Raw genomic sequence first — 23,520 nt, 5'->3', positions numbered from 1 at the left:
GCAGTCAGGAGGGCTTCGGGGATGGTGTCATCCCAGGATGGGGCAAAGGAAGCAGAGGTCCCCTCAGTGAAATCCAAGCCAGGTGACGACCAGTGGAGGACGTGCCTCCCTCTGCCCCCTTCTCTTCCCCCCAGCTCTACCATCACCACACGAACAAGATAAATGACTCAGACCCCAAGTCGTATCACTCACAACATATTCCTTGACTTTCAGTATCTCTCTCCCTGTTTTAAAGAGCAAACACGATCAGTTCTCATTATTCACGGTAGTTATGTTCTACAAAGTCCCGCAAACACTGAATTAGGGAATACTGAACCATTGCTTCTAAGGGAAATACAGGGCTAGGTTCCTGCGAGCCTCTGGTCACAACATTTTCTCCAAGTGATCAATACATGACCTCGTTTTACATGTGTTTCTGCTTAAAGACCCTTTATTTAATATATACTGTTGATTCATTAACACTGAACTCAGCCAACAGCACCAGAACTCACGCCTGAAGGCAGCTCAGCTAACACACGCATTTTCTGTATAAGGCACGTCACAGCCTTCTTGTGCTTAGGAACACTAGACAGCACTTCAGCGCTGCGCTTGGGGGTATTTTAAACAGCAAATTCACCAAAGAAGAGCACGCCAACGTGAAAAACATGCCAGTAAATAGATCAGAAAAAGGACACTTGTTTACAGTATGAGAGCTGGAACAGGAAGGCAGAGCATCTCCTCGTTTGACCTCAGCTGGGAACACGCATGTTGGGCGACTTGAATTTTTCCCCACTCTATGCATGTTGACGAATGACCTTGAAAGCACTGTGAGTATTGATTTTGGGATCACAAATGAACTTTAGCAAATAGGCGAATTTGCAAATATGCAATCCACGAACAAGGAGGATCGACTGTACTTCCAAAAGGGCTACTTTAACAACTCATGTGAATGGCCTGACGGAGAGATCCTGCTCTGAACTGGGTTAATTCCTGATCAGTTCCTGGTGGGAAGATCTAAGACTTAGCCATCTTCATAGGATGAAGGACTGCATGACTGTAGGAGTGATCTGAGGTGCTAAAGGGAACATCAAGCTCCAGAAAGCAACTGTGACTTACAGACAGGGGCTTAAGGAGGCACTGGGCATCCCCCAGGGTCCTTGCCCCATGAGCCCAGATGTGAAGAGGAGGAGGGGTAGGGTGGACTCCAGAATGGGATGAGGGGTCTCCCGTAACCAGTGATGACCATCAAAGCATGAGGTGGAATTGTCAGAGCTTGTCAAGGAGTGGGCTTAACAAGTGTTAATGACAATTCTAAAATTATATTTTTGTATTTAGAGTGAGAAGGAGGAGGGAAGCATGAGGCTGCTGATGGGATGGATGATGTGAAATTAAGGGGGCGGCCGAAAGAAAGGTTTGCCTTCTGTTGGAGAACAAGTGTTGGACCAGGAAAGGTAGACGCCGCTAGAGCATCCGTACAATGTCGAGGGCTTATGAGATCGTGGGAGAGCAAAGGGGGCCCTGAGTTCTCATCTTCTTGCCTGAGGGTTGGAGCAATATTGCTCAGGGAAAGAGAACTCCTCATGTGAGGTCGTAAATGTCCCCTGACCACATCTGAGGAATCCTGGAGACTGTAGCTATGTGCATACAGTTCCAATTTTCAAAAATCAGAAAAATATAGATATCATCTCTCCCAAGGAGATTCCCAAACAGCTAATTTGGAAGAAAAGATGTGACTACTAATAGCTAGCACAGATTCACACAGACCAAGTCACGACCAGACCAAATCTACATCCTTTTCTGAAAGGGTTACTAGCCTGATATATTTGGGGAACGCTGCAAACATTGAGATTCAAGGAGTGTTTCCAGGGGCTTGCCACATCACTCCATCCTGGGACCTGCCTTATTCACTAAAATAAATTTTTTTAATTGAGATATAATTCACATACCAGAAAACTCACCCTTTTAAATTACATCATTCATGATTTTTAGTATATTCACAAAGTTGCATATACATCACCACTAATTCCAGATGTCCTATTTGTTTTTATCAGTGACCTAGATGATGTCAGAGAGCTTGCAAAATTAAATCTGATGGCTGACACTAACTTTGTCCCCAGGGAAAGAGCCTGGCACCCAGGGAGGGTTTGGGCACATGCTGGCAGAGGACAGGGAGGAGGGATGAGATTCTTAATTGGTCCTACAATTAGAGGACACCAAGCCACAGTCACGGTCAATCATAGGACAGAGTGAGCAAGAGCTGCTGGAGGCTCTGCTTACCCTGCAGAGCCCACAATGTGTCCTGACTGCACCCAGGGGACAGATGCAGGGAGGGGGTGACACTCGGAGATGTGGGGATGGCTTGCTCTCCTGCCTCTCGCCCAGCAGAGCCATCTGACACTAGCTGGGAATGACCACCACATTCTTTTTTTCTTCCTTTCAAAGTTTGCACATGAAGTAAATTAACCATTCTGAGACCTCAGTTAATGAAACAAATTAATTTGGAGAACAGCTCTCCCGTCTCCCCAGACACACGGGCATCATGCGATGGACCGCTAACGCCTCCATTAGCTGCCCCACTCTAACCATTAGGAGTGGGGCTCTGGAGCCTGCAGGGTCTACCGAGATTTCTAACAGTCTGGCCCGGGGCCCAACAGGAGCCAGGAGCTCCGGCTTTTCCCTTCTGTTTAGCTCCGGTGGGGGTAGTGGCTGCTGTGAGCCTCTCCCATCTGGCTCTGTTTCTGGGGAGCTTTGTGGGGGTGACTTCTGGGGAGGTGGGAATCCCTGGCTCCCACACCTGTTTAACTGTGGCTTCCATGCTCCTCTCATCCTGACGCTCTCCCATCTCCTTTCCACATCTTCCTCAGGTCTCACAGCTAGGTCAATGCCCACCTCCTCCAGCAAGCATTCTGTAACCACCTCCTATTGGCTCTCTTCTCTGAACCTCCTCGAGCAAACATGCTGATGCTACATAGTCATGCACCATGTTCTGGTGGCTTCCGAAGCCAGAGAGCATTGTGCAAACTATACCTCAGGCCATTGAGAGCAGGGACCATGCCTGACACTTCTCTGCTGTTCTCTGGAGCATGGAATGTAGCACAGAGCACTGCTCCATCACTCCTAGCTGGAGAGTTAATAGTGCTTCACTGTGGCATCCACTGTGATTGCCACCCAGGTCTCCCTTCAGGAACGATGCACTCCCCTGCCCCTTAGCTGTCAGGCCCTACGGAAACTGCCCTGGATGAAGAGAGCTGCTGGCCCAAGGTCACACTCCACCCCCAGGCTGTCCCCATCCGATGACCAATGGACATGGCCATAAAAAGACCTGCCCCTTCACTCCATCTTGGGACAAGTGTAAAGAGTCACCCCAACTTCAGAGCTCCCCATAGGGTCAGCACTGCCCACCCACACTGCACTGTGGGTCAACTTCTCCCTCTGCCCAATCCTGCTCCCTTCCCTTCCTGTCTAGAGGTACTGATCCCAAGGGTACACCTTAGTAAGTGCCCTGCCCTCTAATCTCCATCCCAGAGTCAGCTTTCCCTGTTAATTGCCTCAGTTCGTTCATCTCTTCAAATGGAGCGGGCATGGGGCCAGAGGAGTAGAGAAAATCCCCATACGCCCTGGAGGTGAGAGACCTCCCTCAAGGTCAACACAGGCAGTGGGTCAGCAGTGTGGCCAGGACTCGGCCCTCCAGTGATTGCTCCTCTACCCTACATCCTGTGGGGAGGGAGCTTGCGGCGGGAGACAACCCCAGCAGGAACCCCCTCCCAGTCAGCAGGTCTCCAGCTTGGGTGGGGACAGAGCACAAGGAGGCACACTGCTCTTTGAGGAATGCAGGAAACACTCATTTAGTACATTCACATCATGAAATGCATAATTTTGTCTGAAATCAGCAAACATCTTTGACTGGTTTCCCAAAATAAACAAATGGTTATCAATCGGCCAAGTTTTGAGAACATGTTTAAGGAGAAAACCTTTGAACTGCTTGTGAGTTTAACCTTTTTCTGCAACATGAGGAAAAGACATCCACAACTCAGTTTTAATCATAGAGCCCCTTGGAGCAGCCCACGGAATGCGGGAGCAGAGTCTGCTGACAGCGGCTCTAGAGGAGCTCTCCTTCCCTGCCAGCCCCCACCTTGGGGGCAGAGCTTTACAAGTTGATCCAGGAGAAGGAACAATCGATCCTGGGCTCCCCGCCCCTGGAGGGAACGCAAGGCAAAGCTCTGCTCCCTGGGCTTATAAGCAAATCCAGCACTCGGGATGGGGGGCCGAAAGCCCACACTTCGCTGCAGACATCTTCTCCCCACTGTCACCTTACAGGGTTTCCTGAGCCTCTTGGACCCCCTCTGATGTGAAGAGTGGGCTGGCACAAAGACCATCTCCAGGAGGCTTACAAAGATTAGCTTGTTTAAGCCTCCCAATTAGGAGACCCATTTTACAGAAGAGGAAATAGAGTTTTCAAGATATGAAGCAATTTGCCCAGATCACAGAGTTAGTGGGTGGAGGAGGCGGGACTCACACCCAGTGTCTAATTCCAGGGCACGTGCCTCAGACGTTAACCACCCGGAAAAAAAGCAGTGAAGGCAAGTCCAAACACCGCGCGAGTCACCTGGAACTGGGATATAATGCAGACTCGAGAGCCCAGTTTGAAAATTCCTGCTCCAGGCTGCGGGGTATCACAGAGCCCAGGTCCAGCAAATTGCCCCTGCTAGGGGGAGTTCACAGCCATCAGACACAACTCCAGGTACTCTGCAGGAAGACAGAAGGCCACAGCCCCCTGCAGGCATTCCAAGGAGAGACACCATGGGTATAGAGGGGCCATTGCTCTTCATGGGACATTACAGCCACACCCCAATTATGCACCTACCAGCTCCCCGCTGTTGGCATTTTCTAGGTCAAAGGTCCACCTGAGGTTGTGGAGTCGAAAGGGCTGAGCATTGGAGTCAGTAGAGGGGAGTTCAGCCTCTACTTCTAGCTGAACCATCTCGGCTGATGTCCCTGGCCTCAGTTATTCCATCTGTTAAATGGGGAAACAGTACCTGCTCTCCCCCACAACAGAGGGAGAGATCAGAGGCATGACACAGATGATGGCCGTGCCCTTTGGCCACCAAACCTGATTCTGGTCGCCTCCCCCTCTGCCACCTAGGAAATGCAAGCCCCTCTGGGTGTAGTTTAAGCCCCAAATACTAGGAAAGTTAACCTGCTGTACAAAAATATTAACTATCAAGGTCAAATAGAAAGGTCTGGGGCTTAGCAAGGCCACTAACTCTTAGCAAGGCTGGGAGTTAGGGTCGACATGACGATATTCTGCAGCCATTCCTCAAACGTCAGAATCACACGCTCTACCACGAAGGACTTGGAAGGGCCCTGGTGTTGGCTTCCTGCTTTCCGACAATGAGGTCCTTAAACTACCTGGCTGCCTGCTCTTCTCCTGAAAGTCCCCATTGCCTGGGGACTCCAGGACGGCTGAGGGCTGGATTGCACCGTACTCCAGATCGTGATAAAGGTGGAGCGCCCCGGCCTCACCCGGCTCTTGCTTGACGCGCGTCTGTATAAATCTTTCATGAGTTTACTGGCATGAACGTTCTTTCCCTGCAGCCTCCTCTTCTCTGGCCCCGTCCCTGAGCCTCTCCTCACAGGACATACTTTCCATCCTTTTAATCATCTTTATTGCCTTGCTTTGGACCCTGTCCCAGGTCCACATCCTTTTCGAGGTGTGCTGACCTAACCGGGCATTTGTTAACACGAGCGCGGCCTGGCGGAAGGTCAGCTTCCCGGTGCGTGCATGTCACGCTCCTCTTCCTACGCTCCTGGGTCACGCTGCTGCTTTCCGGAGGCCTGCCACTGTCCCGGGACTCCTGCTGAGGGAGGTGACCTGGCCCACATGTGGAGGTGTGGCTGACCTGGATGCTGGGCGGCAGCCTGCCACGGCCTGGGCCCAGGGAAGCGGGTCAGAGGGTGACTGCTCATTTGGAAGCTCAGGGACTCCCCACACCTCCAGACACAAACTCAGGGGACCACAGGGCAGGGGAGGAGGGACACCAAGCCTCTGCTCTCCCTGATACCTCCCTAGGCCCCCGTAAACTCCCTTCCCCTTTAGGGGGGCGCCCCCTACTTCTTCCCTGCACCAGGAACCCAGAAACCAGGAATCAACCTCTGTGAAGCCGCACAGCAAAAAGGAGGCACTCACAGTGCAATAACCACACTCTGGACAAGCCAGGAAGAGGGCTCGTGCCAAATCTCCTCGCTCAGTTCCCCCTTCTGATGCCGCTACATAAAGTGCCTGGTGGTTCTGAGTTCTAAGCCAGCACTGCCTTCCGCCCAGCTAGTTGTACATTTACCGTCCTCTGGAACTGTTTCAGTCCCACTAAATCCACCAGCTGATGAAGAGGCATTCCGGGTGCCCAGTCCTCCACCCACTCAGAGCTGCGGCCACCACCCAACACTCCTCACTCAGGGCCCACGCGTGGAGGGAAGGATCGGGGACCCTGGTCAGCCACAGCCCTAGTCTTGAGGGAGCTGCATGAGAACAGACACTTCCAGTTTCTGAGCAAGGATGTTGGCTAGGCTCTTTCTTGGCTCTCGGAGCACATTCTCTATTCAGTAAAGGTAAAACCACAAGCCATCACCTTTATCTAAGATGAAATTCCCTGTAGAGGAACACTTCATTTTAATTCCTCAGGCAGAAGTCTTTTTTCTCTTTCTTCTCCCTCTCTCCTTTCTTTCTTTCTTTCTCTCTCTCTCTCTCTCCCTCCTTCCCTTCCTTCCTTCTTTTATATTTCCACCCGGAAATCATTTATGCACGTTCAAGCAAAAAATATACTCTAACCCCTCTTTTGCACAAATGGCCACACACTGTAAACATTTTTCTGCATTTGGAGTTTTCCATTTGAAATATAGCTTAAGATCTTTCCATGTCAGAAAGCCTTCAAGGAAACAAAAGCCCGCCTTCCCAGGATGCCCAACCTCAGTGGCTTGTTCCTACCCCCGGCTACCTCAGGGCACTTTTTCTGGCCCCTCGCGATCACCCAGGACTCTGAGCTGCAGGGAGACCCTGGTCTCTGCCTTGGTTTAAGCGAGCTCCTCCATGCATGTGAAAACAGCAGCATGTGCAGTTGCTGATCTGTGTGTTGCCTGTCACAGCAGAGCTGAGCACAGCCAGGGACGACTCTCAGTGACTGGTGGGGAGGAAAGACAGATACTCTTGGAATCGTGAGCTCCAGAGCCTCCTGGAGGCCACGTCTCAAAACACACGCCAGCCGGGTCCTAGTCCCCGAGGACTGCTATTGTTGCTGCAAGGTCCAAGGAAAGAGCAGTTCTGCCGAACTGCAAAACCTGCCTGGACTCCTGAAGGGCTCCATTCCCGGGCCAACCAAGACAAGTGTAGCCGCTGCTGCCCAACCAGCAACCAACCCACCGTGCCCCCTCTGGTGACTGGGAAAAGCAAAACACACACTAGAACTGATGGGCTACAGATGACGACAGAGGACACGAAAACCCAAAGCTCGCGATGGAGTCTCTCCTACCTTCGATCGTTTCTCCTCCTCCGGAACAACTTCTTGGTGTGCGCGATCTCCACTTCATGGGGCATTGGGTGGTAGCCCTGTGTTGTGGGGGAAAGAACGGGGGATTGTTAGTAACTTCTGAAAGAGAACCAAGAACTTCTAATGCTAACACTATCTATGACAAAAAGAGATGGAGGGCTTGGAAAGACAACCAAATCCAGACTGAAAGATGGAAAATACCAGAGTTAGTGAACGGAATTACAGAACCAAAGAAGAGTAGAGACACAAAGGGGACCTTAGAATTCGTCTTATCCAGTCACTCAGATTACAGATGAGAATGCTCAGGTCCAGAGAGGTGAATGAGCCAGTTCAAGGTCCTGCAGGGAATTAGCAACAGAGCTGGGACCAGATCCTAGATTCACCGGCCGTGTGACTGAGGACAAGTTACTTCTCTAACATCAAGCTTCCTGATACAATAGGAATGTAAGCATCTTTTCTGAGCAGTTGAGAGGACCAAGGAGATGCAGCCCCCTTGCAAACCACAAGCCTCACGCAGAGGGAATGGCTAGGACCCAGGTCTCCTCATCCTAGTCCAGGACCCCCCGTGCAATTTTTGTCCAAGATCCTCATTACTTATACTCCTGGGGAGTAGTTAGGGGAAACACGCAAATAGCCAAATGCCTTTTAAACCTTAAACTGGGGAAAATCCTAAGGATGGTCTTTTGTATATTGTTGTCATGACAACAACTATCTACATATTGACAGCAAGGTTGGAGAGAGACCCTCTACTTATAACGTGGGGTGATCCTACAAATACCAGGCCCCAGGCAGAATTATTTGCAGAAGCTGGGCTGGTGGCCAGCTCTGTTCTTACCACCTCCCTTCCCCTTAGGAAAGTGTGTTCTGGTGGGATATGGGAGAGAGCACTGCCATCCCATTATGGGCAGCCTGTGGGGGGTGGGCAATAGGGTGTTCCTAGGCCTGGGGGTCTGGGAGGAAAGGGTGGTCCAGCTTGGGCCGGGGATACCTGGATACAGGCCCTGATGCAGAGTCCACAGCCTGAGTGTCACCCCCATGCCACCCACAGGGCCCTGGGCATGCACAGGGTGAGAGGGCATGACAGGGCCCAGGGTGCTGGAGAGTGCTCACTGAGAGTCCATTTCCTCTCCCCTACTCCCCCAGCACACACACTTTACCGACAGAAAGACTGAGGCCCAGAGGGCTCATTCAGTGATTTAGAGACAGGCAATTCTGTGGGGCTGGCGGCCCAGACCCTCTATGGTGAGGGCATATGCAGCACTCCGGATACAGGCTCCACAGTGGAGGGCCCTGCTGGCCCTAGAGACTCCAATCCCCGACCCAGCGGAGGGGCAGAGTGGATGTTGGGGCTGTGCCAGGACGGGCCAGTCTTGGGGAGCTTCCTCGGGGGCACTGGGAGGACAATAGGCTCAGGAGGACACAGGGACCCTGGTGTTTCGGACATTGGCCTAGACTCCCATTGAGTCCAGAGAAGGAATGACACATTTCAAAATATATTTTAATGACAACCCCTCCCTCCCACCCTGTATCTTGCCTCCGACAATCCAGCCAGAAAGGCATGAATGAATTCCGGGCTCCAGGCAGCCACAATGGGCCGCTGCGGCTTTAGGATGTGCTTTGTTGAATGGTTTTCTCAAAGGATATTATTTGCTTGCTTTAATACAAAACACAAACAAGGAAAAACACCAAGTCTTCCCCTCTCATTTCCCCTCTCCCACCCTGACCCAGCTCCGGGCTGGCCCCTTCCCTCCCTCTCTCCCTCCCTCCCGGCCTCAGGTCACTGCAGGAACATACTGGGTGTGCCCCACACAGACAATGGAAGGAAGCGGAGGCTCCCTCTCAAGCTGGCGGCCTGGACGGGGATCTCAGCTCTGAGGCCAGGCGGAGGGAGCTGTCCGCAACATTCGGCCTTCCACGAGCCCAGGAGGTGCCGGCCTCCCCCGTCCAGGCCTCAGAGTCCTGGACTCTGACCTGCATCCTGGTCTCTCCCCCAACACTGGCCACAACAGTAGGGAGCTGCCCTTGGGACCCAACCTCAGCATGGAGTCCTAGCTCTCTGCCAGGACTCCACGTGGCCCAGTGGCATGCCGGGCCACTGAGGGCTTCTAATGAAGCCACTGCGGTGACATCTGTGTCCATCCATCCATCCCCCCAAATTAATATATACGTATGTACATATATAAAATATTACAGTAGTTAAAGCATGGGCTCTGGAACTAGACTGTGAACATTCAGTCTGGCTCTTCCTCTTCATGGCTGTGTGACTTTGAGTAGATGATCTAATCTCTGTGTGCCTCAGTTTCCACATCTTTAAAACGGAGCTAATAATAGCATCAGCCTCCTAGGACCCTTGTGAGGGTTAAACAAGTTAATAAACATGTAAAAGATGGAGAGTAGTGCCTGGTACAGAGTAAACCTCAATAAGTATCTCTAGTGTCGTTGTCATCACCATCGTCATTATCATCATCGCCGTCTTTCCCATGATCCTGACACTCTGCTCAGGGCTGCTCTGGTCCCTGTCCTCATGGAGCCCCTAGTCTTGGCAGAAAGAGTCCAGTGGAGGTGGTTTGTAGGAGTGAGTGGGAAGCTCAGGTCAGGAAAGGCAGAGAGAATTAGCAGAAAGCCTGGTGACCCAGGTGGTGTGCTGGGGAAGGATGCAGCTCTCTTTCTGAGGCTGGCAGACCCCAGGGAGAGGCCAGAAATCAGCTGAACAAAGTGACAAAGGTGACAGAACAAAACCTCGCACCTCTGAGGTCCTCCCTCCCCAGGAACAATCCATGCCAGGGCTATAGGGGAGTCGTCCTGCCCACAAAGCCACCTGGGCCCCAGCCTGTTGACATCACGGTGAATAAATGAATGACTGCTTTCTTCCTGGGGCACTTACACAGAACTTTCAGGCTCTCCTGCATAAAACGGGGTGCACTGTATTTATACAAGCTTCACCGGAGGACCCTCTTCAATCAGCCACCTTGTTCCTCAACCTCAAGCTGGTGGTTGGTACCAAGTGACACACACAACTCCAGATGCTGCCCACATTCCCCCCAGAACAAAGGCATCTGGGGGCAAATATGAGGCCAGCAGAAGAAAAAAGAGGGAGAAAAGTTGTGCTTAGCCACACATCTGCCATCAGGTTAGCTGCTGACCCAGGCTAGCAGAGGTTCTTTAAAGTCATTGGTGAGAGGTGAGACTTATACATGAATATTCATAGCAGTATTCATAATAGCCCCAAATGGAAACAACCCTAATGTCCATTGACTGATGATTGGATAAATACAGTGTGGTATGGCCATACAATGGAATATTATATGGCCATAAAAAGGAAGGAAATTCTGATATATGCTACAGCATGGATGAACCTTGAAAACATCATGCTTGGGGAAAGAAGCTAGTCACCAAAGACCACATACTGTATAATTTCATTTCTACGAAACATCCACAATAGGCAAATCTGCAGAGACAGAAAGTAGGTTAGTAGTTGCCAGGGGCTGGGGAGAGTGAGAATGGGGAATGACTGCTAATGGGTGCTGGGTTTATGTTTTGGTTTATGAAAATATTCCGGAATTAGACAGTGGTAATAGTTGCACAACCTTGTGAATATACTAAAAACCATTTAACTGTACACTTTAAAGGGTGAATTTTATGGTTTGTGAATATACTAAAAGCCATTTAATTGTACACATTAAAGGGTGAATTTTATGGTATGTGAATTATATCTCAATTTTAAAAAGGTGGAAAAAATTATCTGGGAGCAGGATATTCCAGGTAGACAGAACAGCAAGTGTTAAAAAAAAAAAATATCCAGCCACAATGAAAAGTGTCCCTCACTCAATTACTCTCCAAGAAGCAGTTGCCCTAAAACATTGTCCATAAGATAGAGCTGGAAAGGGTGGCATGTCCTAGGCAAGGGGGACCCAATGACAGGAGTGACTAGGAAGGAATCTGGAAAGGAGTGTGGTATCTCCAGGCCTGGCCAGGGGAGATGGTGTTCTGGCTTTAGTATTCTGCTTTTCAGATAGGATATATCCCTCAAGTGGAGAAGAGGAAATTTATCAGGCTCGTCAGAATTATCCTTTAAGAGCATACAGTGGCCTTTGCTCTAATTCTTTACTCAACAAATCCTTCCATTTCAGGCTTTGAAAGAGTCCCATGTGGACTTCAGTCCAGGTATGAATCCCCCCATAAATGAGAGCACTGGCCTTTGGATTTACCAGCTGGTTTGTGTGTTTCGTCAGTAGGAGTCAGGTGCGCCTCTGCAGCAACACCCTGCACCACCCTGCCTGCTCCTTCCTCCACTTCTCTACATGAGAACACTTCTCCCTTTAGCTCTGAGACCTGGCTGCAGTTCCCCCTCTGTCTAACCTCTGACCGCTTTTGATAAGTAAATGGGCCTGGGAGACAAGTAGATTACATAAACCAAGGCTCTCCAGGGAGGGAGGGAAGATAATACTCCTGCATGCAGCGCTGGCAGAGTACACATGAAATACACACACACACACACACACACACACACACACACACACACACACACACACTCTCGTCCCAGTGGCCAGCACTGGTGTAAGATGCAGCACGGCGGGGCAGCACGTTATTGCTTTGGTTGAAGAAACATGTTATGTAAAATCCGCTTATTCTGGGGCAGGCTGAGGCTGATAGCTCACAACCAGGGGCAGGGGGTATTTCTGAGGGATTAAAGGCAGGCCAGGCAGAGCTGCTGGCCCCAGGCTGAGAGTACAAGGGCCTTGTCCTGAGATGACAGCTATAAACAAACAAATCTTGGGTCTAGGGGTGAGGATACAGGGAGGGAGGGCACAAAGCCAGCGCACTGAGTGAGGACAGCATGTGTGCCTGGTGGCTCTGCAACTAGCTGACTCTGTGAAAAGAGTGACACTCTTCCACTGGGCCACAGACTCCCCTCCATCCATCCATCCACCCTTCCATCCATCTACTCAGCCTATAAATATTATTGTTTCAGGCACTGAGGATACAGTGGTAAAAAAGAAATAGGCACAATGATTGTTCTTTTAGAGCACATATTCGAGTGAAAGGAGACAACAAACAAATAGGTACATAATGTGATAAATGATGAAAAATGCTATGGAGCAGAACAAGGCAGGGCAAGGGGATGAGAGCAGCAGGGGTGGGGGTGGGGGTGGTCAGGGAAGACCTCTGCTACTTGACATTCATTCATCAATCCATCCACTCATCTGTCAATCCTTGGTTCTTCCTCACTCAGCACTGAAAGCCCACTATGTGCCAGGTCCATCAGATGGAGAATTCCAGAGGAACAGACTCAGGACCAGCCCTAGGAGCTCAAGGTCCTAGGCTGGTGCCCAGCCAAGCCCTCTGGGTCCCAAGAAGTGAGGAGGAGTGGCTGAGAGCCAGCCCTGACCTGTGCTGGAGCCCCAGCTGGGCAGCCCCACTTCTGACCACGATGCCTCCCACCAGGCCTGAGGATGGAGAGCTGTGTCATCGGGCACTGGTTCAGATGCCCTCTCGATGTCTGCCCTGCAGAACGCCTGCCTGCGTGTGCTTGCTGTGTCCCGTGAGATGACCCTGGGCATAGCCCTGTTGGCTGGCCTCTGCTCCTCTTTTGCTAGAGGGTGGTAATCACGGCTGTCAAGCTCGCCTTGTCCTTCACTCACAGGTTGTTTTGGGGGGGGGACAGTGGGGGACTGGCTGCTGCTGTGCCTGACATCCTTTTAATCTTGCTGGACGAGGCTTAGAAATGCCCAACAGAACTCAATCCCACGGCCTGCAGCTTCACGGAACCCCAGGGAGATTGTCCTGATATTCCCATGACCTTTGACCTCTGACCACTAACCCCGGACCTGGGTCTGATAGGTCCTAACTATATCACAGGTCTCTTATCTTTCTCTCATACACCAGCTCTTTGCAAAGGGAGAGAGTGTTAGACAAATGAAAGAGAATCTCGCTCCTATTGTGTGAAGTATCCCTCCAGACTGCGGAAGACCCGGACAAACTGCGCACATGGTGTACGGCGTACGTGGCCTTTAGCAGGAGGTGGCGCAGCCCTGAAGTGCTGGAGTTGGAAAGGAAGGCTGAGGGTCCCGGCCCAGGTGAGGCAGCGGCGCGAGGTCTCAAGCGAGGCGTCTTCACCTGATCAGGTGAGCCCTGCGGCCCCAGCCCTGCTCTCTCCAGCGACCCGCCTGTCTGCCGCCACCGCCTGGATATCGACTCTTGGCCCTGGCCTCTTGGAAATCACCGTCCCGCTTCTGCATGAGCTTGTGTATTGGCCCCACCAGGCTCCTGTCATTCCTAAGAGTGCTATTATATACATGGAAACTAATGGCTTCCTTCCCTCCAGAAAATTCCAGATGATGCAGAGTGGAGGGCCCCTGGATTCATTTGGCTCAGAAGAACTGGACATTGGTTCTGCCATGCCCACTGGACAAGCCCGAGTAGCTGGAGCCCCAGAGAGGCAGGACAGACCCTCGGGCAAAGCCACCTGGGACTCCCCAGGCTCCCTGGTCTCCAGCCTGACCCAGCCCGACTCGGGGAGACGTGCCCTGGGTGAACGGTACAAAGGAACCACAGCACTCGGCAACTTAAAGGGCCATAAAAACACCATGTACAGCTCCTCTGATAATGAGCTTGTCTCAGCGGAGCCTTCCTCCTGCTGGGGGTCATGTTTTTTCATAGCTTCTAAGAAGTTATCCTACCAATGTCTTGCTCCACGTGGGCAGGATGTGTGGGTCACGTCCAAGCCGAAATAAACAGGTAATGTTTCTAAAATTCCTGGAATCTTGGGGCTGCACAGCTATTCAAAGAAGCTGACCTGTTCAGAAAGAAAGGTGGAGAGGCGGGCGGGCTCGCCCACATTTAAATTCGTGGTTTTCTAACTTATCTTTTAATTTATTTTTTTTAATCAGTAGAGACTCTTTTAAAAACAATACATCAGCTGGAGTCCCAATATAAAAACATAGATAAAAGCAGAAAGGGAAAAGATCCAGAGGCTGCCCTGAGCCACGGCACCCACCCCCTGCTCCAGCTGCCCGCCACCCGCACCCTGGAGCTTGAACCTAAACTCCACCCACTCTGAAAAGATACCATATGGATGCTGGCTCCACAAGAACTAACATTTTTCTAGAAGAGGAACTTAACTTAAGCTCTCTGGACGGGTTTTAGTGGAGTCTATGATCCCCCCTGAATTGCACATGAATATTTTGCCTGTAGTGGTCTTCGGGGTGAGAGCCCACAGCATTCATCTGACTTCCAGGGGGTCTGTGCCTGCCCTGCAGTGGTTACAGAGGCTAGGTTGCTGGCATCGCTGGCATGTGCAAGCCCTCCTTGGATGCACTAAGCCAATAAAACCTGCCCCCTTTTTTTTTTCTTCAAGTTGGGTTTCTCACTGTAACAGCCAAAAGAATCTCGACTAATAAATCAAACACACCCTTTAAGCAACCTGGGTCCCAGATCTGTTGCCAAACTTTGGTACCACCGGGCAGTTGGTGGTGCCCACTCATCCAGCCTTCTTCTCCATCTTGTGTAAAATGAGCATGAAAATACTTATTCTTTCTACCCACTTCGTCATGACTATGTAAGCCTTCCTTTGATTTCATGGGCCAATACATTTCCTTTTTTATCTTTAAAATATTTTGAGGTGGGTTTCTGTCACTTGCAACCAAAAAAGTCTTAAATAATTCAGTGTGATACAACTTCAGGTGTTGTGGTTGATCTTATTATATCCGTGAAGTCATGGAACGCAAACACGACCATCCCCACCCCTCCCATGGATAGCCATGTCAGGAAGAATCCCCTGGGACTGTCAAATACAGATGACACTTAGTGGATAACTTCTGAAGAAACAGAAAAGAGGGGAGAACATTGAGGCAAAGGACAGAGACTAAGAACCAACTGAAAAATGTTAGAAAATTATTTCTATATTATATGCCATAAAAAGTGAAGGAAACAATTACTAATGTGCTGCTTTTTTCAACTACCATGGTCAGTCTTCCATTTTGCAATCGGGGCGGTACTGTGAAGGGTGTGTGCATGTGTGTGTGTGCGTGTGTGTGTGCGTGCATGTGTGTGTGTGTGTGTGTAGGGATGACTATGACTCTCTCTGTGTCGAAGACCAAATGAGATCAAGTGGCTCAGGGCCTTGTCCAGGTGACAAGCCCATGACCAAGAGTCCAGAAGCAGTCCTGGACGCAGGTCACCCAGACTCACATGGTGTCCCTGCTGCTCACTGACACAGGGACAGACACGTGAGAATGGAACTGGGGCAGACAGATGCACTCCACTCCCCTGCCAAGCGACATTTACGGAGGGTCCCGGGAGCACTGCTGAACTAAGAAAGTCAACACCTTCCAGCTGCTGCAGACCAGGGGCAGGAGGATGCACGAGAAATGCAAGAGGTACAAGCGGCCGTTGGAAATGGCACAGTGTCTGCTCTGCAGCCTCCAGAAAAATTGCCTGGGCAAGACTGACACATATGGCCTGAATTCCGGTCCCTGAAAGGTGTGTCCATGACAGAGATAAGACGCAAATCCTCAAAAACTCCATAAACCAAGCTCAAGACAAAGCAATACCTATGCTCTGGCCTCTAAGGGGAAGTGACATTGTTTGAAAGGTAGGCAAGTTGGTGAATAGTTTCATGTACTTGGGGAGGTTCAAAGACCATCTTGGGAACAGAAGCAACAGTGGATTTTAGAAGAGGAGTGATGACTTTACAAACACTTAGAGGACGCCCACTGTATTCTGTGACCATACTACGCATCACAGACATAGAAAAATGAGACTGTATCTGTGTCCTGAAGAGGTCCACAGGCTGCTGGGGGGAACAGATAAACGATTTTACTACTCCAGACCCAGGGAAATCACAAGGGGGGACATCCAAGGTACAAGGAACCCCTGTAGGAAGGGCTGCCTAAGGCTACCCTCTGAGTTACCAGAAGGCTCTTATGTTAACAGAGGAGACTAAGAAAGATGGTGGCCCCAGTGGAAGTTACTGGGAGGCATGCATTGCTGGCTGTGCTCTGGCTTCTCCTGAATATGCTCTGGTGTGGTTCATTATACACACCGGCAGTACTCGGGATTTGATAAGTGTAAGGGCTTCTATGGGCCATGGGCGGGGGGTATCTCCTGCCCAAACCACCTCTACCAGCCACGCTGAGATCCCAGGGTGAGTGCCATTCCACTGGGCAGGGATGCCTCTAAGGCCTCATGTGAATGAACGGGTTCAGCACTCTCCTGCCCCCTGCACGGCTGGCCAGAGCTGGCTGGTCAGAGGACATGGGGGACAATAAGGAGGCCATGACAAAGGAGCACCCATGAGCAGCAGGGCCCACATCCCAGCGTTTGCCGAGCCCAGGGGTCTTTAAGCAATGCAGATTCGGGGCTGCCCAGCAGGGATAGGTTTCATATCAATGCCATCATTGCCACCTACTATGGGAGCCTGGATTGCTGCTTACCTTACTTATGCTTCTATTTTCCTCATCTAGAAAATGGCAATAATAAAGTATTATACCTATTTCAGAGGGTTGTTAAGAGGATTAAATGAGATTATTTGACATATAAGGCACCTTGCTCTGGCCTGGCACAGGGTAGGTGGCACAGGTGATTTCCCCAGTTGCCCACCTCACCCCTCATCCTCTGAATACCCCCCACACCCCTTTCCTTTCTTTGGCACAGTCTGTGAAATCACCCCATCTGTACCCAGAGCCCGCGTGCCAGGAAGGTCGGCCACCCCGAGACTACTTCTTCTTTTTTTTTTTTTTGTGAGGGAGATGGGCCCTGAGCTAACATCTGCCAATGCTCCTCTTTTTACTGAGGAAGACTGGCCCTGAGCTAACATCCGTGCCCATCTTCCTCCACTTTATGTGGGACGCCGCCACAGCATGGCCTGACAGGCAGTGCATCGGTGCACACCCGGGATCCGAACCGGGCCGCCAGCAGCGGAACGCGCGCACTTAACTGGTATGCCATGGGGCGGGGCCGGCCCCCGGAGACTTCTTAAGTGTTTCCGTCCATGTCCCTCATGAGCCTGCTGGAAGCCGCAGACCAAACTCCCAGTAATGCCATCCTAGAATGTGGCAACCTGTGTCCACCAACCAACCACTTCCTGAGCTCCCTGGCAGTGTCCAGAACATTCTCAGAGGACAGAGGTGCAGCTCGCTGCAACCTCAGCCTCCTCCATGCAGACGTTGAACTCCCACCCCAACTTAAGAGAAATGGTGAATGAAACACTCAGTAGACCAGCCTGGTCAGGGCCGTCGGGCACCAGGCAGCTCACGGGATATCTAAAGAGCTGAGCCACGACAGAGACAAGAGTGCGGCAGAGAGCGGGGGTGGGATGGGAGAAGGCCTCTCCTCTCAGGTTGACTGAGAACCTGCAGGGCACTGGAGAGACAAGAGGGCCGACACGTGGCTCCTCCCCTGAGGAACCAATCATGCTTTTATCCATTCACACCACACATCTGTGGCGAGGTGCCAGGAGCTGATCTGGATGCTGCGGATACAACGGTGAATTGAACCACAGATAAGGGCTTCCACTCTACAAGGGGGACGTGTTAGTCAACAGGATGCAGCTAAAAAGAAAAAGAATTTAAACAGAGACAAGTGTGCTGGGAAAAAAATGAAGAGGGTAACGCTTTCGATCGGAGATTCAGAAAAGGCCCCTCTAAGAAAGTGACATTTGAGTCAAACCAGAATGACCAGGTTGACAGATGGAGAGGGATTCAAGGCTGAGACTAACGTCCTCTATGGGGGGGAAAACTAGAGAGGTTACTCCCCTGCTGTTTATTCTTTAATACACAAAGCTTAGAGTTTCTTTAGTTTAAATAAAGGAGTAGGCCTAGATTAATAGTTCCATTTCATAAACAGGTAAAATTTAAATTTAAAAATGGGGAGTTGCTTTTTACTCTGCCTAAGGACATCCCATCTACCATCACCATCATTTCCTAAGCACATAACTTTAAAATAAAACATGGTCCTTTATATGGATTAACTTCAGCTCTATAAAAAAGTCACTTCGCTATCCTATAGAATGCCCTTTACACAGAGTTTCAATCAGACACTTGTCCACCTGACTCAAATTCACCTGTATATCCTTAGAAAGAAATAAAATTTAAATATTATATGGGGCTACGTACTCTTACAATGGAGTACACATTACACACTTATACGTATGTAACATTGCACAGGGTATGTACTCCAAACCAAGGATTCTGAACTTCCTGGGCAATTTAAGGAGTTTTCAAGAACAATTTTGAATATAAGTGATCACTTTCACCTGACCTTAATCCCCAAGCAAAATATGAATTCATCATTTTTCTCTTTTTGCCAAAGACCAGTGGGCACACCTCTGGCTTGCTTGTGTTGGCCTGAGCCATGAACCCTCAGCAGCGAACATTACCTTCCTGGCATGAAAAGTCAAGCAAGCAGGTAATCCAGACTCTTGCCCTTCTTGCTAACGGCATTTCATCAAGCCATAACCAGTTTTTGTTTGGTTTTTGTTTTGAAGTGTACACAGGGGATTTCTTGGTAATTTGCTCATTGACCCTCCCCGTCCTGGGCCACTGTCCTACCCTCCTTGGGCCACTGACACAAACACAATACAATTAGTTTAGTGCCCACTCATTGACGGAGAAACACATAGCCCTCAGCTGCTGGCAGCTCCTAACACTGAAGTCGTCTCCCCAGAACATACAAAAGTGAGTCCTGTGCCAACCGCCGGGCCCTCCCGAGCTCAGCCTGCAGCCAGGCTGTCTCCTGTGACAGGAGGTTTCAGAAGGGCAGCACCCCCGACGAGACTGTCCAGCTGCTGGAACAGAAGAGGCCAGGAAAGCTGTGCACTTGCTGTCCCCTTCCTCCACGAGGTTTTAGGGGTGTTTTGCTCCTTCCTTTCTTTTAAAAAGACGGTGAAGTTTTGCACAATGTTAACCTTCAGGAGTAGAGAACTGCCGTGCAAGGCTGCACAGCTTCAGGCCCTGTGCACAACCCAAGGTGTGCAGGAAGGTCAATGTGCAGAAGCTGGGCCCAAGGCATCAGATCCAGGGCTGCAGGGCTGGGTGACCGACTCGAGGGCCAGGATTTAATGAAATGACCAGTACTCCTGGCTGCACCACAGCCTTTCCAACCACTTATGTGGAGGAAGCGATTCTTCAGGATCTCACTGCCCCCTTCCCATGTCAGATCAAGAGCCCACCCAGAGGGACTGCTTTAAGCTTCTATTTATGGAAACGCAGCAGAAGGAGCACTGGGCTGGGGGCCAGGAGACCCAGGTTCCTGCCCTGCGGTTTGGAGTTAGACTGGAGAACAGTCAGCCGCAGATCTCTAAGGGCCATCCACTCCTCCCTGCCCCCGTGTGCCTGCCACCCCACCCCTGAACACACATTCCTAGAACCAGGCTTTTCCCTTTGCCTGGAGCATCTTCCCCACTTTTGTTCACCCCTGAAATCCTGTCCAGCCCTGGCCATTGGCATAAATGCCTCTGCCCTGCAAAACCAACTCTAATTCCCATGAGAATTAATCCATTTGGTCACACAGCACATATAGACAACTCCATCCTGCCGTCCAAACAGACTAGGTAGTTGCTTAAAAGCTTGCCTCCTCAACCACATCAGGGGCCACATTTCCTTCACTTTTGTGCATCCCCCAGTGCCCTGGAGGTACTGTAGTCCTCCATAATTGCTTGTTGGATGAAAAGTTAAGATGACAGACTAGAGTTGGGCCATCTTCATTCTACCTACTGTGAACCAACGGCATTCACAGGTGACCCATGGGCCTGGGGCCTACAGACTGTGGCCCTCAACCAGACGATATCTCCTGTGCCGCAAGAAGCCGGGATGCTCTACTGCCTCATCGGCCCTCAACCTGTAACCATGAGGCCCAGTGCTTAGCGACTGCAACTCTCCTTCAGTTAAATGGAAAAGACAATGAAGACTTGGATCCCCCAGTCCTTGGTTGGAGTGCAAGCTCTCCAAGGATCCAGGTGGCCATTCACTGGCCTGCACAGTGACAACAGCAATTTGGATGCTCGGTGCCCACCACTCAACTCCACAGGCCCCTAGTTTGTAACAAGTGTCTCACTTCTGCCAAACCAGCCCTACATGCAAGGCCAGAGACAAGTCCAGCCAGGCAGTAGGACTGCTCACCTCCCCTCTCTGAGCCTCAGTCTCCTCTACTCTAAGATGGAGAACTTAAACCTACCTTCTGTCGTGAGGATTAAATGAGGTGCTGGGAATCAAATGAGATAGCATATAGGAACACACCTAGCCAATCCTCGAATACGTTTGTTGAACTCAAATGGGGAAGTGCTCATGCCCAGACTAGCCCTGAGGGAGAAGGGTCCAGGGTACCCCAGGTCCGCAGAGCTGAGGCTGGACAGGCTGAGAGGGGGTCAGTACCTACCCAGGGAGGAAGATGGTCTGGAGGGGTCACACAAGTAACAGCGGCCAGGAAGGTGAGGCCAGAAGTTCCACCCTGCGAGGGCAGAGGGATGAATGGGCAGCAGGGTCCAAGGGGGTAGGCATGGTCTCCTTAGGGCCTCAACACAAGGCTTCTTCTGCGCAAGGCAGATTGAAGGTGGGCTGGCCCAAACTGTGACTGGAAGTCAGGCACCAATGGGGAGGCCCCACTCAGTGGCCCCTCCTGGGTCATGGTCATTGATTCCAGAATAGAATTCAGCCCCTGCTCTCTGCCCAGGACCTGTGCTCTTTGGTGTAAAAGCGCTGGGAGTGAAGGCTAATTCTGGATCACAGCCGGGACCACAGCCCAGGCAAAGGGGAGGCCTTAGGGTCCCACCTTCCCTGTCAGAGCCCTTAGTTTCATCTCCAAAACGGCATCTTACATGTTGCAGATATGCAACGAGAATCTTCCACTTGACTGATGACATTGATGGTTGGGGAAGAGGTGAAGGGGGAGAACGTGTTTGGGAGATAGCCTGTACACAGGAGAAAACCTGCCATGCACACTCCTTGGCTGCTGGCAACAGGTTCTACTAGCTACCTCCTAAGCCGTGTCAGGGTAGCAAGAAGATAAAGAAAGAGATGGCAAGGCGTGGCAAGAGCATCCTTGAGCTGAGTCCCATGCGGACGAGCTGGCCCAACAATGGGGGGAAGCTAGCCTGCAAAGTCTTTCCTTCCCCTCCAGTCCTGCCTGAGAAACATGCTCCCTTCCACTGAGTGAGCAATTCCATTTTCCTGGAAGGTATTCAAAAAGTCTCCTTACCATAGAAGGAACTAAATTATGTCTGCAAGGATTTCGAGCTATAATAATAACAGTGTCCGTCACTTATTGAGGCAGACACCGAGTTAAGAGTTTTACATGTATTAACTAATTTAAACCTCACAACAACCCTGAAAGGGAGGCACTATTATTATGCATTCTCTACAGGCGAGGAAAAGGTGGATCGAATAGATTAAATAGCAGACCTAAAGAAATGCAGCGTGTGCGTGGTAGAGCTGGGACATTAACTCAGAGGCTCAAGATGGAACAATAACACAATGCCTGCAAGAGCAGCAGATCTGAGAGCCAGCGCCAGCCACAGCAACCACGGATCCAGCAGTCAGTGGGGTTGCATTTCTCCTCCAATAACCCCAGGTTCCATCACAATGGACTTTGCATGCGAGGTCACACAGGAGGTCCTCAACAAGCGTTTGTTGATAGAATGAGAAAATGAATGAACAAATGATGAGCACAGTTTTCAGTAAGCCATGGAGAGGGTTAGCCCACTCCTGGTTTTCCCTGGCTTCACTGTGTAGACAATTGCAGTGTCAAAAGCATAAATTCACAGGGTTGCTGTAATTGAGCTGTGCTGGGAGTCCCTTGCTTCTTCCCTCTCCCTCCTTCCAAATTAAGTCACTAATAGCTATGCTGCCAAGCTACACATTAATATAATCAGTATCATGCAAAAGTGATGGACCTCTCTGACAAGTGTGTTGTCAAAAATTAAAAAGTATAAGGAACATGGTCTTATGGAGGTGTCCAATTAGGAAGAAAGATAAGAAATCAGTAGATAGAGATGAGTTCCTAAAAAGCTGCTTGCGCACAAAAAAATTTCTGTACAGAATTGTGTTTTAATTGTACTAGGAAATTATAAGTTCTATTGCAAATATCTTTGGTAAAAGAAATAATTGCCTCCAACTTATTAATTTTTTAAGTGAATACTTCAAGGACTCGGGTTGTACCTCTCTCTGACTACAGGAAATGTACCATTTCAGAAATTCAATTACTTGTTCCATTCCCAGAAAGCAGGGCTGACCCTTTGTTGTGTGGATGTGGGCCATTAAGGATTCCCTGCCACATAAAGGAGTCTTTACGACTTGTCTTAAACTGGGCTGCCATTGGTTTCAGCCGGCTCACATGACAACAGCAGCTCTGATGACCTAGTCGGTATCTAATTCCCTCCATGTCTCTGTAGCGGGCAGTGATTTGACCTACTTTCAGGGGCACAGTGGTGGCTCAAGAAGGAATGGAGGGCAACACGAGAGCCTGGACACAGGACTTTGAAGTGAGGGCCCTAGGCACTTCCTGGCCCTCCTCCCGCTCTGGTGAAAACAGCTCATCCTCTCCCTCTTCTCTCCATCTCCAGAGCCTTGCAGCCCCTCCCCTGACTCCATCCTCCTTGGGCAGGAAAGGAAGGAGTCCATTCCTAGCCCAGTCTGCCCAAACTCTTAAATCTATCAGGTTTTGATGTGGGACCTCCCAACCCTCCTATCTCACAGCCATTAGAGAGGACAGTGGCATCTGTATGGCCCACTGGGGTAACCTAAAGAGGCTGCTTGGGGCCAGAGGGCAGCAGTCCGTACCACTGGCCACCCAAGGCCTGACACCTGAGGCTGAGTGAGGAGAACCATAGCTTAGCCCAACCAGGACTTCTTCTCAGACATCTACCAGGACACTCCGCTATGCTTTAAGAGCAACTAAAAAATTACAGAGTCTAAGAAGTGGTTTTTAAAACTCTGAGCGCTTGTGTTGATACCTAAGCTACAACTAGGGAGTACATGCAGGGTCAACTCTTTAGAGCAGGGGTTGG

The 23,520-nt window shown here is 50.4% G+C and overlaps 1 protein-coding gene across 2 annotated transcripts in view; it reads right to left on the bottom strand.

The window, feature by feature from the left end:
* The window catches only part of CTIF (cap binding complex dependent translation initiation factor), a 289,119-nt gene that overhangs the window by 131,734 nt on the left and 133,865 nt on the right, over nucleotides 1-23,520 (bottom strand). For both annotated transcript variants that reach the window (XM_087439188.1, XM_087439189.1), the window contains exon 7: nucleotides 7,503-7,579. In XM_087439188.1, coding sequence (XP_087295314.1) covers nucleotides 7,503-7,579 — 77 coding nt within the window. The remainder of the gene's footprint in view (nucleotides 1-7,502; nucleotides 7,580-23,520) is intronic.

Source organism: Ceratotherium simum, chromosome 14 (assembly GCF_057802395.1).
Source record: "Ceratotherium simum simum isolate JZ-2026a chromosome 14, ASM5780239v1, whole genome shotgun sequence".
In the NCBI taxonomy this organism is placed as follows: domain Eukaryota; kingdom Metazoa; phylum Chordata; class Mammalia; order Perissodactyla; family Rhinocerotidae; genus Ceratotherium; species Ceratotherium simum.
Note: the sequence above shows the minus strand (reverse complement) of the source record. Positions and strands in the feature narration are given on the sequence as shown.